The following is a 19,546-nucleotide window of genomic DNA, read 5'->3' as shown; positions in this document are numbered from 1 at the left end:
ACTGAATATTTAAAACAGGATAGGGCAGTACATGTGGACAGAGACGGCATATAGACCATAGAGATAAAACAGTTTCATCTCTATGATATATAGACCATGCTCACGCGGAACACATGTACTAAATCCTCTGTTCTCTACGGGCCGTTCTGGATGCAACACACGGTGCATCCTTGAAAGCAGTCTGTTTTGATAATGTTTAAAGTGTCGAGTACCTGTCAAAATGAAACAGTTGGCTCTAATCGTGTAGATATAACTAACTATTTGTGTTAGCTGGAGAAAGCATAAGCCGCTCAATGTTCCTGTCTGTGGAAACTATCCAGGAAAGATACAGGTTTTCACCTTGGCTTTTGCTCTCACTCCTGCTGACCGTCCAAAGCTCAAAGCAGGGACAGCTATGTGGAGCTGGTTACCAAACCAGAGGCGAACAATACAATTGACTTGGATATTTCGTGATTTAAATATAGGCAACTAGGCTGTAGTCGGTGCTGTAACGCCTGAATAGAAGATGAACGCCCATAAAGTGATATTTTGCAAGACTAATACGCTGAAGTCGTTGTGGACCTCAGGAAGAAGAAGCTGGATAAACCGACTTCACGATGGTGAGGCACTGTGAGAGGACATGTATGCTAACCTAGCTGTACTCCCTAATATATGTACCCCCGATGCGCTCGGTTCTCCCGTGTGGAGAGAACTCCATATAAAAATTGTCAATTTAATGTTGCCTTGCTTATCGGTAAATGTACATCCCTGGTAGAAGATAAGTTCAGACCTTTCACGAATCAATAGAGTCCACTCTTCAATTCGGCATATATCCGATACACCAAGCAGCACTTGTTTCAATAAAATGTCGTCTTGTAAAACTGGCTTGTCTGTTAACGTTACCCAATAAAATGTCGTCTTGTAAAATTGGCTTGCCTGTTACCCAATACTCTTCCCCCAAAACAAACCGAGGTGGCCAGTAGCAAGGAGTGTGAATCACTTCTAAAAGTTGAGATCTTTTCGAAATACAGTGCTGCTACAGTGAATCACTTGTATGCTGAATTTTGCAGATGCCCTTAATGATTCGTAAAAGATATTAAGTCATGTTCCCCGAGGTGTTTAGCTTTGTCGGTAAGCAAGGCAACATTGAACTGTCGTTTTTTTCAATGGAGTTTGGCGTGACGTTCTCTCCATTCAGCAGTAGCATGGCTAGTAATGAATACTTTTCACGATCTTGCCTGAGGAATTACATTGCAGTGAGTAGACGATACGTTTTGGCACGAGCCTAGACTTACTAGCTATCATATCTCCATTAAGTTTACTTTGAGGATTATGTGTTCCTTCTTTCTGCTTTATTCTCTCTGCTGACTCTGCAGGTGTTTGTGGGCGTGTGCAGGCTTCTTTTTCCTCCTGCAGCCCAAAGGTGTGTATTGTTGGAGGTGGTCCAGCAGGTTTCTACACGGCCCAGCATCTGATCAAGGTATTTCCACTTTTCATAATATAGGGGCATAAAGGCTCGGGCTCAACACAGTACTAATGGAACAGAGCCATTCTTGTATCTGCATTGTGTACTGCTACATTGCGTTGTTATCTTGAACCTGTTATTATTGTTATGGTTATTACAGATGGCTGATGAGAGAAAACAGTCTAGTGGGATGTGGAAGTAACTTCAGGGGTGTCAGTCTATAAAACCTGCAATGAAATTTTATTTATAGTTATTTCTATTCATTTTATTTACTAATGGAATTGTTCAGTAATATTTATGATTAATTCATGCTTCATTTAAAGGCAGTAATGTATCCCAGAGTTTCCCCTATCATTGAAAAGGTTGGTGGGTCACTCTGCCTTAAGGAGCTGCCAACCCACCTAAAACAATTTCATTATGGGTTTCAATGGAGAGTTTTAACGTCCCATGATGGTCTAAATTCTGTTTCAGAGCCTTTTCCACCCTGACAAGAATACAGTTCTTGGGGAAACACTGTGAATTTTTGAGGCATAAAATGTTCAAATTTAAAAGGTGTCAACTGTCAAATATTGGCACAAAATATTGGCTATATGTAGTTTCAATGTACTTCACAGGTTTTGGATGACAGGGAACACTTCAACAAATAAACAGTCTTCATGCCCCCTTCCAGGAAGTGATACCAATTTCCTTGAAACAAACAAAACAAAGTCATACACGGCAGCTCAGACAAAGGGGTCTACGTAGGAGAGGATTAATAGGGTTCTGCCTCCCTACCAACGCTTCACCTTACCTCTGCTTGTCACACCCTCATTGACAGAACTTTCGGTGGATGCCTGAAAGGAGATGAAGGAGATGTATACCAGTTTAAACTCCAGAGGCCTGCTGCTAGCTAGACAGGAAATTGCTCACAGACCTCAGCTCTCTGTGTATAGGAAAAGGTGGAATTTGTGAGTCACCAGGCTATGTCAGTACATTTGCATAGATAATCATTTTTGATATATCTAATTAGGGCTTGAGTATATTTCCTAATGTAACTTTGTGTGCAAAACGGTGATTGCCCAACTGTGTTTTTGGAGATGTATTGTCAAATTCAAGCATACAGTACCTAAATGTGCCAGATTGGTCTCAGAAACAGGCTAGTTTCCAATGAATGCATATTTCCACCTACAATCTAAAAGTGAACATTTTCCTCCTCCCAGGCCCGTCAAGATTTGGAAGTGGACATTTATGAGCGGTTGCCTGTCCCCTTCGGCCTGGTCAGGTTCGGGGTGGCCCCTGACCATCCTGAAGTCAAGGTCAGAGTGCTAGTTGAGTCTGTGGCTCACACTGAGACGTAACTGTGACACAGAACCGTGTCCACAAGAGGTTTTGAAGGAAAAGTAGCCATCTTAGCAGGTTTGGCGGCATGCTTGTAGGCGTGCTGTGGTGCACTGTGGGCTACGGAGAAAGTAAGAATGCAAGTGTAAATAACATGCTGACATAACAAAACAAATAAACATCAAACTGTTAAAGGCATGTCTTACCATGACTCATATTTGCTTAGGCCTTGTACTCTATGTGAATGAGTTCAGGAGCAGTGATCATTACTACCTTTCACTCTTTTCCTCCCACCAGCCATCCCTTCAAAACCGGTTTATTTCCACTGTTGATTACACATAGTTTGGTTCACACAATGTTCAGTGTATAACCTGATCAACACCTCCAATCATGAAATAGGAGACCAGCAGGATTTATTGGCATGCTGTTTACAATAGTGGGCGCGTGAGAAGTGGGTGGGAATAAGAAGACACCAAGTCAGAAAAACCTGCTTAGTGGAAAACTGGCAGTGCAGGATGAAAGGATTATAATAGAAATTGACTATTTCCCTGGCAGCGTTATAATGATCAGACTGTGTAGCTCGCAGGGAAAGTTCCTGGCATCGACAGTGGAAAATAACAAATAGAAACTTAATTGTTGAAACCTGTCCTACAGAAAGTAAAGCAGTTTGAATGTGAAGTGGAGAGTTACATCACATGAGGTTGTGTGGGTTGAGTTGTAAACATAAACTCAGTAATGAAAAACGGAGTCTAATACAAAACACATTGGACTGTCTGTTCTGAAAACAAACTGGCAATTCCCCCAGAAACCATTTTCCTATGGCACACTCTCTCTGATCCTTTAATTTTCATCTTTTTGTTCTTTATTTCCTCAGAACGTCATCAACACCTTTACGCAGACAGCCCAACATTCGCGTTGTTGTTTCTATGGCAATGTAAACGTGGGACAGGACCTGAGTGTAGAGGAGCTGCGGCGAGCCTACCATGCAGTCGTACTGGTAAGAACGTGAAAACACACTGCCTTGTGGGTAGTGTAGTGTAAAATCACATTTGAAAGGTGCTTTAAGAAATAAAATCACACTTTAACCTTAAACCCTTCTGTTCGCAAGCTGTGTGAGTGTGTATATGTGTGTGTGTGTGTAAGCATGCATGGGCATTGATTCTGTGTGTTTCCTGGTAGAGTTACGGAGCAGAAGGGAACAGGAGTATGGGGGTGCCAGGGGAACACTTGGCCGGTGTGCACTCGGCCAAAGACTTCGTGGCCTGGTACAACGGAGTGCCCAGTAACAGAGAGGTATTCTGTGCATTAGATTCTGTTCATCTAGCTCATGTTTCTTCTGATGGTTCTAGAAAGGTCAGTGCGGTTGCACAGCTCACTGCATGTGAAGGTAAATCAGATAAGATAAACCATCCCTTTTCTATTCAGTTCCTTTTCTGTTCTGCTTCTTTATCATGAAGTCACAGTTTCTCTCCCCTGTCTGTCTGTGTTTCTGTCCAGTTGAACCCGGACCTGAGCAACGAAACAGCGGTGGTTTTAGGACAGGGAAATGTGGCTTTGGATGTAGCAAGAATACTGCTATCTCCCATTGACACTTTAAAGGTGAGAAACAGCCGTGTGTGTCCCTGAAAGTAATAATCCACAACATTTTCATATAAATACATGTCTGTTACTCTTTATCACTTACTATTGTGCTACAACTTACAGTATATCCAGTTCATGAAAACTAGTATGTTTGCTGTTCTAAACACCCGGTGTCTGGTAGAGCTTTCCCAGGAAAAACCCTCTGCCACACAGTAAGTGATGTGTTAGAATAAATAGAAGAAGAACTGAGTAGTTAGCATGAGCAGTGATAGCCACCATGGCTGAACAGACAAAGAAAAGAGCGCCACCTACAGAAACTCAAACTGCATCAACAGAAAATCCAGGGAAAAAGATCTTGGTACTTTCCACACTGTTTGATTGACAGGTGACTTCTGGGAAGTGCAGAGCAGGAACGTCACAGCAGTGAGCGCTTAGTACTAAAAGATGACGTCAAATAAAAAAAACAAATAACAAAACAGGATCCCTTGGATTACCACTGCAGGGGTTGATGGTAACATTTGTTCATAGGAGCACAAAAAATACATCTAGTTATTAATAAACACTGAACAGACATTTCACATTTCATTTGTCAATTCTTGTAAATATTGAGTCAATATTTCCCTTTGCATATGTTTGTGTGCATTTCCTCCCTTTTTTCGATTTTGTCGTCACTTTGATTTGTCACCTCAGCTCCATCCCCCACATTTTCCTCATTCTCACTTCTATGCTTACAGTAAAAAGAAAGTGGTTTCATAACGTTTGTTTTCTTTACAAATTACTCACAAATTCTTATAAAAGTGTCATTATCTGTCTCTGGCTGACTGAATTTTCCCAGGGCTCATTAGCCTATACTAAGGGCTCTGCTTAGTGCCCACTTTCACCACCCATTTGGGAATTATATTTTTGAAAAGAATGACCCACACATTCATCACAGAGGCAGCATTTATATAAAAAACGACAGTATAGCCATAACGGTTAGAAGGTGAAATCTCTAGTCACACAGGTGCTCGTGTTTTGATTTCTCTCATTCACAAACGTCTATTTTTAGGAGCAAACGGGTCATGATTGTCAGTTACCTATATTCCCTAAATTTTGTAACAAAGGAATTGTTATTGCAGACTAATGAAAAGTTACTCCCCTGTGTCTGCAGAAGACTGACATCACCCAGCCAGCCCTGGAGGCCCTGGCAGAGAGCCAGGTGCGCAGGGTGCTGATCGTGGGCCGGAGAGGACCTATGCAAGTCGCTTGCACAATCAAGGTGCGTCATGAGACCTTAAAGAGGAAGTCAGATGTCAAAATGTGTTCCTCCTCTACCTTGAAATGATACGTTGGGAAACATTACCTGTTGCCATCATCTTGCATCAATAAAAGCGCTCTAACCCACCTATTTTATAATTTAACCTTTATTCCACCAGGTTAGTCCCATTGAGGCATCTCTTTTTCAAGGAAGACCTGGCCAGGGAAGACAAACAGTTGTAAAAAGTTACAAACAAACGATATTTAACGATGTACAAAAGCAAAATAGATTCAAAGTCACACAGAAGGTAACGCAAGGTAACATTTTCTGTACGTGCTGCAGCAGGCTCATAGTCCAAGCCAATTTAAATCTTGACCAATCAAAGCAAAGACATCTCCTTACTGAGTCTGCCACAAGATCCTCTCTTTAACAGTCTGAACTCATCAAGAGAGACCAGCTCTTAACGGCTTTAAATCATTTTGCAGTCCAGCCCAGCCATCACTGCTATGTTCTCCTTATTTCTAGGAGGTTAGAGAAATGGTGAACCTGCCAGGCACCAGACCTGAAATGGTGGCGGCTGAGTTTGAGGGTGTTGCAGAGGCTCTGAAAGGTGAGAGATGACATCTCCTCTCAATATTTTACCCTTTCTGAGGGTCATTTTTTCTCTTTACTGCCTAATCAGTCTCCTCCATTCTTGATGTACGGAAGTCTGCGGTTCTATTTGCATTGGTGTTGTGGAACAATTGTTATGGTTAAAAAAGCGAACGTTAGAAACTGAATGAAATGCTTGACTTTTTAATTGACACCAGGATATTTCACATTTAGAGTCGGGCTCATACAACACATTCAATATATGCAACACAATGCTAACTTGAAGAGAATAATGTAAAGAGAAGGTGAAAGGTTTTCCACTAGCACACTGGCATTATGAACATATAAGATGAATGCATGTGTTAAAAGTATGAGTTCAGATGAAACGAGAGTCTAATGCAGAGACGGTGAAACATGTGAGAAGTAGGAAGGAAGAGATGTATGCTGTGGTTAAGAGCTGCAAGGTGTCTGTAAGCTATTTGAACATATAGCCCATATAGGGTCATGTGAATGGAAATGTGTGCTGTGTTATTGCTAAATGTGTGTAACTGTTACCTAATGAAGTTTTTAAATGTTGCAAAGTTCAAAACTTGAAATGCTTTTTCCTCAAGAATGCACTTAATCCCTTGTAGGTAATGGCTTTGAACTGCTGTGAGAAAACCAGTGCTTAATTTGTAAATGATGAGGTCCCGGAACACCAAGGGGTCGGTGTTCCCGCGAGTCGGTGTGGAGGGAAAAGGTTCCGGAACATATCAAGACAACAAGCGCGTTGGAGGCACGGTGGTGCTCAGTACAGCCATATAGCTTACTGTAGACCTAACAGCCTAAACATTACTAAATGGCCGACTATATGACCTTAGAGCTCCGACTACTGGGGACCTATAACTATATTTGATTATTGCATAGGCTACATAATGCTCATTTTTACAAACCTGCCCTTCAAGTAGTAGACTAAAGATATAACTGCACTGTGCACAACATATAAATGCCTACATAGGCTACTATGAGACATCCTAATCATACATAAAGGAAACTGCAATGGCTTCAACCATTTACCAGAGAAATTGTGGTTCGAGTAGTTACGCATCAATATTCAATACAAATACTTTCATAGGATATCGATAGCGAATAATGCAATAAAACATGTCGTGGTGCAGCTAGAAGTCGGCCTAAATGCGACACTCAGCTGGACCACGCTGGTTTTAAAATGCCCACATTAATGTGGGGCTTACAACCCTTCACGTCAACCAATTCTCATGTTATTACCAATTATTTCTGGACACTCAACATAACATGCGCAATTGCCCACATATTTAACTGTGGGACTTACAGGTCCGCACTCCAAAAATTTCTGTTTCGCAGTCATCTATGCAAATATGAATTTTGATTGTCCCAGCAGAGACCTAATAGATTACAGAATATGCTAACAAAAAAAAAAAAAAATCATGCTTACCATGTCTAATTTTCCAAAATAGTCCACACAGCAGACATATGGACAGCAAATTCAATTTTTAGCCATGACACTGTCTGAAGTTTACCATAACACACTCTGCAGAGCAGCTCACTCACGTGTGAACATGGATGGATTACTGAACGGGCCAACCGGGCACAGGCCCAGGGGCCCAAGAGCTCAGGGGGGCCCCTAAGCCAGAGCCTGATACATGATGATGCTGTCACTAACTTTACATTTACTGCCCTGCAGTCAAAGGGCTTAGTCATTTATATCAACACCAAAGCCCCAAAATTCGCCCTATAATAACCTAAACATTTGTTTTGAAGGTGTCAACATGGCACTGTCACAGTGAGTGTTCCCCTCAGTTTATCTATAGCGCTTTAGCAGTAAAGCGCTGCATTATTGTCCAAAGGCCTCGTAATGTAAAGACATGGTTTACGAAGACCCCAAAATGTTGTTTTCCACTCCTGATCTGTCAGAATAGGGCCCACTGACTCATATACCATGCAGCTACTGTGCGGCCATACAGTAGATTTTAGGACATTGCAGGCAATCAAAGGCATTTTGCACTGTTTTTTAGGCCTAGAATAATATGTGTTTGCAACTTGTAATTCCTTTGTAATGGATAGTTTTATCTCCCATAAGTGCAATAACAAAAAAAGATAATAGGCATAGTAATATTATACACACAATGAGGGCATTCAGTTGTTAGAAGTGACTTAAACGTATTCCAAAATTATATTCAGATAAGTGTTTTTCTAACATGCCGTTGGCTTTGACTGTGTAAATTCTGAGCTGTAAATCCTGAGTTGAGATTCAGGTGATATTGTGTGATTGCCTCTGTGTATACGTGCCTGTACTTTCCTGTTGTGGTGGCGCGGGGGCGGGGGGGCTTTGTAGGTATCTGTGCCCAGGGGCCCTTTGTCTCATAATTCACCTATGTGTGTGAAGTGATTACTATGCGCTTGTTGTTACTTTCTAATGTGGTAAACACCTGTCTTCATATGGAAATGAGACAGTTAGGTTTAGGAGTATTACATGGCAGACAAAAAAAAAAAAAATGTCATGCCGCCAGGTCCACGCAAATAAGTACCGGAATGCAGGTAGTCCAAAACCGCGAGGTGCCGGATCCTGTTCGGCAGGATCCGGCACAAATTAAGCACTGGAGCAAACGCAAGGTTTAGAAAAGGCCTTGAGACTTATGCAATTTTGATCTTGTCCTTGTCCTTGATTGGGCTTGATGCTGCCCAGCATGTTTAGGCTTAGTGATAAGGCTCTCCTTGCCACAGTCCATGGCTAATTATGAGAACTGTCTTATTAATCTATCTGTTATCAACACGATGGGAAGAGGGGAAAGGATTTTGTTAGTAGCAGCTAGCAGTTTGTGCCTGGCTTGTTGTCAGTGCTGCTATGGTTGCTTTGTCAATTACAGTATTATGAGCATTTGAGTGATGACCTGTTTATGGTTCTGGCAGCACATGAATGTGTGCAGTCACAGGAAATTCGTGAAAACCACTGAATTCATACATTTTCAAAACGAAACCATTAAAACCTTCAAGTATGTGGAGGGGAACGCAGATCACCGCTCTGTTTCACAACAGACTGGAACTCTGAGTGATTGCAGGCCTTGACTGTACACCAGCTGTTTGCCTTGGACTCTCTTAGTTCCAGATTAGCTCAATGACATACTGTAGTGTTTTATTTTGAGTTTGTATGTGGGAAGGTGTAATGTTGGTGTATTTAACTCTCCTGTTCACTCTCCTTTTTTTTCTCTATGGGGTCATTTTTGAATATTTCCATTGGATTTGCAGCGGGATAATAGTAATCTTGACATGTGTATGTGTGTACATGTGCTTGTGATACCATGTACATGGCACATGCACACCTCTGTGCATATGCACGCGCCTGTGCACACACTCACACACGCGCACACACTCACACACACACACACACACACAGGCATGCACTTTTTCCGCACTTGCCAAAATGGGAGGTGTGCATGCATCGTAATTGTAATTTGACCTGACGAAGATCCATCATGGATCGAAGTACTCTAAATATAATGTACACCAATTGGGGTCAAAAATGACCCTGAAGTGGATATTTGTAACCTTTTCTTGTTAGAATAATACAAAAAAGAAGAGTTGTTTTTCTTTACCTTCTAAAAGTGCTGAGAAAAAAAAACCATTTACCCATGATAATTTTACAGGTCAGTCATCTCTGTGGGCTCATTAGGAGGGTTACGTAAACATCCTCTATTGTCCATTATGTAAACCTAAAATGCCTTGTAGCAGTGCAAAAATATAAAATTGAAACCTCTATACCTACAAATTGTCTGTTCTTCATGATAGAAGGAAGTAGAGTTGTATCATTCTCAAAATACAACTATGAATCTTCACAACTTGGCTGCAAATTTTCTCACAATTCTTACAATCCTCTTCTCGTATTCAGACAGAACTGCATGTCATCGCCACAAATGCTCCGTGGGACCATACAGAATCTGTACTTGATTATGTGTGTTTTGCACGTTCCCGAGCTCATCTGTGTCCGCCTGCTGTGTGTCAGAGCTGCCGAGGCCCAGGAAGCGTCTGACGGAGCTGATGGTGAAGGCCGCCCTGGAGATCCCCGGAGAGAAGGAGCGCGCGAGACGGAGCGAGGTCTCCCGCAGCTGGGGGTTCCGCTTCTTCCGGAGCCCCGTCGAGGTCCTGGCCGCCCCCGACCTCACCAGAGTTGCTGGCATCCGACTGGCGATCAACAGGCTGGAGGTGAACAGGATTTTCCTACTCACTCTACTCTCATTCTATCTCTTTCCTTCTCTCTTTTTCTATTGCTTTTCCTAGCATTCGCTCTTACATGATCGCTCTGTGGGCACAGGAATATAACGTAACAGCATGAAGGCCCTGACCTTTGCACTCCTTATATTGATTGTTTGAATTTTTTGGTGATATAGGAAGTTGAAGCGTATTCAACCGCACTCAGTGTAACTCAGTGTCAATCTATGTAAGTGCATAAGCTAAATGGCAAAAATGTAATACCATTATCTCCTTTTTGCCAAATACTACATTTACCCTGATGTTGTTGTGTTATTTCATACATAACACAGATATGGCATCAAATTGTAAGCTGAAAAGTATTAAATTCAAATCCAAATACCTGGAGAAAGAGTTCATAAAAAGGCATAAGTTAATAAAATCAGCCTGTTTAACTTCGTCTGTGTGTGACCAGGGGTCAGGTGAGGGGGCCCGGGCAGTCCCCACAGGAGAGGTGGAGGATGTGACCTGCGGCCTGGTCATCAGCAGTATCGGCTACAAGAGCCTCCCCATTGACCCGTCGGTGCCGTTTGACTCCCGCAGAGCCATCGTCCCAAACACCATGGGCCGTGTGCAGCAGGCTACAGGTACTGCCCTGCATGTGTGTGAAGGTCTACATTTCACAAATTCAACACATTAAAATCACAGACTATCCATCCTCTTTCACCCGGAAATACATCAAATTACGAAAGCAAGAAACTCTCAAAATGCTGTTTCATTGTGACTTTAAAAAGCACCTTAAGAAAGAAAGAAGTCGCTACACCTGACCTTACAAACCCTTAGCAGTCGTATTCCTTTCCAAGAGTAAAGACAGTTGGCACTAGAGTGAATTCCTCTCTCTTTCCAGGTCTATATTGTAGTGGCTGGTTGAAGACAGGCCCCACCGGGGTGATAGCCACCACTATGAACAACAGTTTTGACACTGCACGCACCCTACTGGAGGACATCGACTCGGGAACCTTGGATGTGTCTGCCACCAAGCCTGGCTCACAGGGAGTCAGTGCTCTGCTGGAGGAGAGAGGTACGGTGCTGTCTCTCTGGCTATCTTGCTCTCTCCTTCCTTGCTCTGTTCTCTAGACTGGGTTTTCCTCTGAGTTGAAGCAATCACTGGCCTCAGATAACTGGAGAACATCATTAGTTGTAAATCAGTTATGAGGTGCTTTGCTTGTGATGTGATTTTGACTAGATAACCAATAGAGAAAGAGAAGTGTCAACATATCAACTGAGAGAGACTATTATTTAGCATTGACACGAATGGTATTGTCACAGTTCACTCACCCACTCAACTCCACTACAGAGCGCTCCAGTACAGTATACTATAATTAAAGGTCAAAATGTAACACTTTCAAAGGCCATAACTGCTGCACCGTTGGTCCAATTTTATGAAACTTGGAGGGACGATGCATCTTGTTGCTGATTTGCCGAAAGGGTGCCTGCATCATTCATGGGGGACGATGAATGACATGTTCACTTGTTATGATAATTCCACTAACCTACGCCCCAATGTGGGCAAAATTTGACTCTTTGTAGGAGTGAAACCTGTGACTTTCTCAGACTGGGAGAAGATAGACAAAGAGGAGACCAGGAGGGGCGAGGCCATGGGAAAACCCCGAGAAAAACTGCTGGTTGTGGAGGAAATGCTGCAGGTGGCTTGGACATGACTGAAAACAAGAAATTGTTTACAGATGAACACTGTAATACGTTGAGTATCTGCTGCAGTATACAATTATAGCACTTGTTAACATATTGCTGGAGACGTCAATGACTTGTTTGGGACCATACTAGTGGAAGTGGGAATTTTTGGAGTAAACTAAAAATCTGGGACTAAGTTGATGTTTCATGTGGCACTGGCCTTAAAAACTAGTAAAAAATTGTGTAGTGACTGAAATCTAACTTATACTTGTTAATATGGTATTCATATTATCCAGTTCATTACTTTTATACAAAATAAAATTTAATTTCTATTGTTTTCTTCCTGTCTTGGAATAACATTTTCTGTTGCAACATTGAAAATATTTCACCCAATTCAATTTTTAGCATAGATGTAGGACTATGCACTATGTAAGTGTAGGCTACTAGCTCAGTTATTCCAACTGATACTTGTGTATTGCCATTCTTCAGCAAAATTGAGCATTATTCAGAATTCATGGCACATTTCTTAAAACTTTGGCTCAGTGGGAATTTAAAATATACAACTTTAGATATACACGAGCTACATTTCCTGGAGAAAATGTGCAGGCTAGCTGTAGAAGTAGCAGCAGTAGTAGCTATGTGATTACTTCACTGTAATACTAAATGGATTAGGTTTGTAGGTGGTTGCTAGGTGAATACTAGTGATTTTAACGCATTTGGCGTGAAATGTGCTTTGAGGCCCTGTCTCAAGCTCTCAAGCTCCCCAAACACATATCATACAGTTTACATGGTCATTTAAACTACAGGAAAATTCATTGCGCAAATTGTGTATTCTGAACACAAACGCTAGCAAGTAATATTTTCCCCTGCATTGTGAGAGGAGATTGGCTCGTGGACAGTAAAGGAAGACTGTGGATTGGCTACATTCTCTGCCGCAGCACCACTATTTGTTTCAGTGGTGCTTTTTGTGCATGCGGCACATTCTGAAAGTTCACACCAAGTTCCCAAGACGGTCAGAGGTTAAAACCTGCAACCACATTTATTGTTGCTTCAGTAACTTGTCAGACAGTGTTAAATAAGTTTGCTTGCAATGCTGAGATACACTTGTGATAGCCACACACGCACAAATACACACTGCAAATTTAGCTAGCTGGCAACCTGCAGTGCCTGTTTCTTAAGACAGCCAGCAAGCTTAGAAAGCAAGTAGCAAAATGATATTCAGTTTTGACCATAACTTCTGTGACTATGACTCCAGGATAGTTTGCTGCAATACTTGGAGGAGAAAGAAAGGAGGAGCGGAGAGAAATAGAGAAGTTCTAATAAAGAGAAGAAAAGCAGATGGAGGAGAAAGAAAGGAGAGAAGGAGAGAATAAGAAGGAAAGACAGGGAGACGGAGGAAGCAGAAAGGAGAAAACACCCATAAGAAGAGGGGGAAGAAGGCGATTCACAGGTATCCGATGCAGCAGTGGCAGATTTTTTAAGCAGAGTGGCTTTCTTGGAAAAGCTTTGAGTATTTAGAGTAGGCCACTTACCGTAAATTAACTGGAAAACATATTTTTAAACAGGACTGCAGTACAGCAACTGGTATCTTGGTTTCCCATCACTTTTCCACACTTTGTTGTGTTATAGACTTAATTTAAAATGGATTGATTTTTTTTTGTAATCAATCTACACACAATACCTCATACTGACAAAGCGAAAACACGTTTTTAGAAACTTTTGCAAAATTATTAAAAATAAAAAAACGAATCTCATTTACATAAGTATTCTACGGAGCCCCTCTGGGGTCACATGGTAGAAAAATTTTTTTTATGTGTAAATCCGTGCGAACGGATTTCAAAACCATGCCCTGGGATTCACAATCCATGCGAACGGATTTGTAAACTGTGTGAACGGAAACGGTTTACTACGGAGCCCCTCTGGGGTCACATGGTAGAAAAAAAAACTCGATGTGTAAATCCATGCGAACGGAGTTGTAAACAGTTTCAAATGGCACAGTTTACAAATCCGTTCGCACGGATTTACACATCGAGTTTTTTTTCTACCATGTGACCCCAGAGGGGCTCCGTAGTATTCAGACTTTTTTTTCGGTACTTTGTAGAAGCGCCTTTGGCAGGGATGGCAGCTTTGAGTCTTCTTGGGTATGCCTCTTGCACACGTGGATTTGGGCAGTTTCTCTCATTATTCCTTGCAGATCCTCTCAAGCTCTGTCAAATTGGATGGGGAGTGTTGGTGAACTGAGATCTTCAGGTCTCTCTTCAGATTTTCAATGGGGTTCAAGTCCAGGCTTTGACTGGACCACTCAAGGACGTTCAGAGACTTGTCCCGAAGCCTCTCAAGTGGTGCCTTGGCTGTGTGCTTCAAGAGCTGAAAGGTGAATCTTCGCACCGGTCTGAGGTCGTGTGCGCTCTGGAGCAGGTTTTCTTCAAGGACCTCTCTGTATTTGGCTCTGTTCATCGTTCCCTCAGTCCTGAGAAGCATTCCCATTTTCCAGAAGCATGATGCTGCCACCACCATGCTTCACCGTAGGGATGTTATTAGGTGATGAGCGGTAGTACTTGGTTTTCGCCAGACATAGCGCTTGCTATTCAGTCCAAAGAATTACATTTTTCCCACAGCACAGCCAAGGGCATCACGAGGCAAATTCAGGTCAGGCAGTCGGTCATCTGTTGCTTCGTGAGATGGCCTCTACAGGGCGTCTATGACTGTGAGATGCAGTGTTTCCCATACAGAGGCACAAAATCAAAAGTTGGTCAATGTTTAGAAATTTATCTAAATCGATCTCTAATGCGCCTGATGTGCACATCATGTCACGTTTGTCATTTGGTGATGCGCAGACCAGCAGGAATGTACTCGAATCAAACAGAGCCTCCCCGTGTGAAAACTAAAGTGAAACTTAACATTCCACAATTTGCTCCAAACTCGTCTGTGTTAGTAACAGGAATTGTAAACAGTAACTTGATAACGTCTTTGTAAATCTTTAACGGTAACGTATTTACCTTTTGTAATTAAGTGGAATTGTTTAACCGCTTCAGTGCATTGAATTGAGCTGAAGTGAATTGAACACATGCCGTGGGTCTGTACATGAGCTGTGCTTGTCTCATCAGACCAGAGAATCTTTTCCTCATGCTCCGAGTCCCTTAAGTGCCATTTGGCAAACTTAATGTCTTTTCCTCAAGAGTGGCTTTATACCTTCCCCAGATCTATGCCTTGACACAAATTTTAGGTCTACAGCGAATTCGTTGGACTTTATGGCTTGGTTTTTGCACCAACACCTAAATCATGTCCAGTCAATTGAATTTACCACAGGTGGACTATAATGAAGTTCTAGAGACATCAAGGATGACTAAAGGATGCATTTTATAAAATTAAGGTATGCCACACATTTTGTTTTGTTGCGATGCCATGTTGTGTCTGTACAGCATCCAAGACAAATTTCCCTAAGGGGACAGTAAAAGTAGATCTTTGCTCAATTTAGAGTGTAATAGGCTCTGATACTTATGTAAATGAGATATCAGCTTAATACATTTGAGAAAAAAAAAAGAAATTCTAATTAGGTTTTAACTTTGTCAAGTCTATAACAAAGAGAAAAGGGGTCTCAATACTTTGAAGCCACTGTATACCAATACTTAGCGCATTAAGGTTTGCATTGCTGCATTAACTGCTAGAAATTACAGTAGGAACAGAACAGAAGTCCTAAAATATAGTTCTGTCAGGCTTGGTCCTACGGAGTAAAGCTGTCAGAAATTGAGAAGCTGTAGTGTCGGTAGTGTGGCTTGTCAAATTGACCCAACAAAAGCAAAGCTAATCTGGGGATTGTGGATAGAGAAATGACAACACAAATACAAGTTAAAATTTTAATTGAGGTAGAGGCAGAGCAGGTACATGCAGAAACATTATGCCCACATCCTAGACCTGAAGACATGAACTCTTGCATCCCTTCCTTCACAAAAAAATAATCTATGTGATAGAGGGAGACACTGAGGTGGGCACATTGAGGTCAGTGGTCAGCTCTGGGGTTCTGAGAGCAGCAGTGGTGGTAGTGATCATGTCTAGAAGAACATGTTGGATGCTGGGATTGCTGCCTTTAGGTGCACTCTTGGTAGTTTCAGAATTAGTTCCCCCATGGATTTCTGGATGCAGCTCGTTCGCTGTCACGTTGTCTGCCGCCGTCATGTTGTCCGCCATCGTCACGTTGTCTGCTGCAGTCATGGCCGCTGTCACGTTGTCTGCCGCCGTCATGTTGTCCGCCATCGTCACGTTGTCTGCTGCAGTCATGGCCGCTGTCACGTTGTCGGCTGCAGTCATGGCCGCCGTCACGTTGTCGGCTGCAGTCATGGCCGCCGTCACGTTGTCTGCCGCCGTCACGTTGTCGGCTGCAGTCATGGCCGCCGTCACGTTGTCTGCCGCCGTCACGTTGTCGGCTGCAGTCATGGCCGCCGTCACGTTGTCGGCTGCAGTCATGGCCGCTGTCACGTTGTCTGCCGCCGTCATGTTGTCCGCCATCGTCACGTTGTCTGCTGCAGTCATGGCCGCTGTCACGTTGTCTGCCGCCGTCACGTTGTCTGCCGCCGTCACGTTGTCTGCCGCCGTCATGGCCGCTGTCACGTTGTCTGCCACCGTCACGTTGTCTGCCACCGTCACGTTGTCTGCTGCAGTCATGGCCGCCGTCACGTTGTCTGCCGCCGTCACGTTGTCTGCCGCCGTCATGGCCACTGTCACGTTGTCTGCCACCGTCACGTTGTCTGCCGCCGTCACGTTGTCTGCCGCCGTCACGTTGTCAGCTGCAGTCATGGCCGCCGTCACGTTGTCTGCCGCCGTCACGTTGTCAGCTGCAGTCATGGCCGCTGTCACGTTGTCTGCTGCTGTCACGTTGTCTGCCATTGTCATGGCAGTCACGTTGTCGGCCGCCGTCATGGCAGTCACGTTGTCTGCCGCCGTCATGGCCACTGTCACGTTGTCTGCTGCAGTCACGTTGTCTGCCGCCGTCATGGCCACCGTCACGTTGTCTGCTGCAGTCACGTTGTCTGCTGCAGTCATGGCCGCCGTCACGTTGTCTGCCACCGTCATGGCCGCTGCAGTCATGTTGTCCGCCATCGTCATGTTGTCGGCCATCGTCATGTTGTCGGCCGCCGTCACGTTGTCTGCTGCAGTCATGGCCGCTGTCACGTTGTCTGCCACTGTCACGTTGTCTGCCACCGTCATGGCAGTCACGTTGTCTGCCGCCGTCACGTTGTCTGCCACCGTCATGGCAGTCACGTTGTCTGCCGCCGTCATGTTGTCGGCTGCCGTCATGGCAGTCACGTTGTCTGCCGCCGTCACGTTGTCTGCCGCCGTCATGGCAGTCACGTTGTCTGCCGCCGTCATGTTGTCGGCCGCAGTCATGTTGTCAGCTGCAGTCACATTGTCGGCCGCCGTCATGTTGTCGGCCGCCGTCATGGCAGTCACGTTGTCTGCCGCCGTCATGTTGTCTGCCGCCGTCATGGCAGTCACATTGTCTGCCGCCGTCATGTTGTCTGCCGCCGTCATGGCAGTCACATTGTCTGCCGCCGTCATGTTGTCTGCCGCCGTCATGGCAGTCACGTTGTCTGCCGCCGTCATGTTGTCGGCCGCCGTCATGGCAGTCACGTTGTCTGCCGCCGTCATGTTGTCGGCCGCCGTCATGGCAGTCACGTTGTCTGCCGCCGTCATGTTGTCTGCCGCCGTCATGGCAGTCACGTTGTCTGCAGCCGTCATGTTGTCGGCCGCCGTCATGGCAGTCACGTTGTCTGCCGCCGTCATGTTGTCTGCCGCCGTCATGGCAGTCACATTGTCTGCCGCCGTCATGGCCGCTGCAGTCATGTTGTCCGCCATCGTCATGTTGTCGGCCGCAGTCACGTTGTCCGCCGCCGTCACGTTGTCCGCCGCCGTCACGTTGTCCGCCGCCGTCACGTTGTCCGCCGCCGTCACGTTGTCTGCCGCCGTCATGGCCGCTGCAGTCATGTTGTCCGCCATCGTCATGTTGTCGGCCGCAGTCACGTTGTCGGCTGCAGTCACGTTGTCTGCCGCTGTCATGGCCACCGTCATGTTGTCGGCTGCAGTAATGGCCGCTGCAGTCATGTTGTCCGCCATCGTCACGTTGTCGGCTGCAGTCACGTTGTCTGCCGCCGTCATGGCTGCTGTCATGTTGTCTGCCGCCGTCATGTTGTCAGCTGCAGTCATGGCTGCCGTCATGTTGTCGGCTGCAGTCATGGCGGCCTTTACACTGATGGTTTCCATTGGAGTCTTCTGGGTACCCCCACGGAAGGGTCCAAGTTTGTTAGGGCGTGCTCCAATGGGCTGGCGGAAATGCACAGATGATGCCTCAGCTTCCACTTCATTGGTTTCCAAGTGTACTGTTGAGTAAGAAAACACCAACATTAGATAATAAATGTATAATGAGAACTGAGCACTCATGATTACCACATCAAAGGCTAAAAAGCCAAGGCTACACAAAATTGCCTTTTAGCTAGTGGGTTTTCAGAGAACCTGCTTACCGTCTTCAGCACGTCGCTCATCAAACATGGACTCCATTGACTGAAGAAGTGTAAGGGCTTTCTTTATCGAGATCTCATTGGGTGAAATCTCTGCAGTACAAGGGAAATTGAGTTAGTCTGAAATTAGCTCCAAAAGTTATAGCTGCCATTGCACATGTGCTTACCTCTCAGTCTCTTCTTAAAACCATCCTCCTGTGTGTCACCATCTGGTGAACAAGATGCTGTAGATGGTGCACTTGCAGTTAGCACAGGTTAATGCAGTATTGATAACAGAAATACAGGGCAAAACCAGTCAAATTTAGCCTCAATATTTCTCTTGCCTAGGATGGTCCAATGCATGCCCTCATGTTCAGAACTAGAAATTCCAAGAACTAAGACTACTGCCATCATCAATATGGACAACCTGAAGCTGCAAGGCTGATTGTAGGAAATCAGCCTTGCAGCTTCAGGTTGTCCATATTGATGATGACAGTAGTCTTAGTTCTTCAATATTCTGAGCTCCTACGCTCAGAATATTGTGAAATTGTACTGTCCTCAATTGATTTACAATTTTACAAATACTGGTTTAAATAGCATTATAGAGACATACCTTTGGCAAGCCAAACACTCAGCACACAGAGAACCAAGGCCCAAAAAGATCCCATTGCTTTGGTCACCAAGACAAAATAACTACCTGAACCACAGCAGAGGTTTATAAAAGCACTTCCTACTGGTGCCACAGCTGTTGCTGATCAGCTCTAATGACTAATTGGCTCTCTCTTTATAGGAATCAGTATCAGTGCTGGTAGAGGTTCAGCATTTCATAGTATATGATATATGACAATTTCTCAATAACCATACAAATCTGCTTGAACATTTATGGAAGATTATTTTTAATATGTATGTGAAACAGCATTTTTCACTTAAGTAAAAAAAAAAAAAATACAGTCCCCAAGATGGTCACACAGAATCATCTGATCCAGATCA

The 19,546-nt window shown here is 44.1% G+C and overlaps 1 protein-coding gene across 1 annotated transcript; it reads left to right on the top strand.

Annotated features, from left to right (window-relative positions):
• The first annotated feature begins 175 nt into the window (after positions 1 to 175).
• Positions 176 to 12,372, top strand: fdxr (ferredoxin reductase). The gene is made up of 12 exons (XM_071907833.2): positions 176 to 599; positions 1,356 to 1,459; positions 2,644 to 2,739; positions 3,636 to 3,758; positions 3,941 to 4,054; positions 4,259 to 4,360; positions 5,493 to 5,600; positions 6,105 to 6,189; positions 10,189 to 10,388; positions 10,849 to 11,020; positions 11,281 to 11,454; positions 11,964 to 12,372. Exons 1-12 carry the CDS (start codon positions 506 to 508, stop codon positions 12,092 to 12,094), a joined length of 1,503 nt encoding a protein of 500 aa, XP_071763934.2. The 5' UTR covers positions 176 to 505; the 3' UTR covers positions 12,095 to 12,372.
• Positions 12,373 to 19,546: the final 7,174 nt, after the last annotated feature.

The sequence above is a fragment of the Centroberyx gerrardi genome, chromosome 20 (assembly GCF_048128805.1).
Source record: "Centroberyx gerrardi isolate f3 chromosome 20, fCenGer3.hap1.cur.20231027, whole genome shotgun sequence".
Lineage (NCBI taxonomy): Eukaryota > Metazoa > Chordata > Actinopteri > Beryciformes > Berycidae > Centroberyx > Centroberyx gerrardi.
This window is presented reverse-complemented; position numbering and strand designations above follow the sequence as displayed.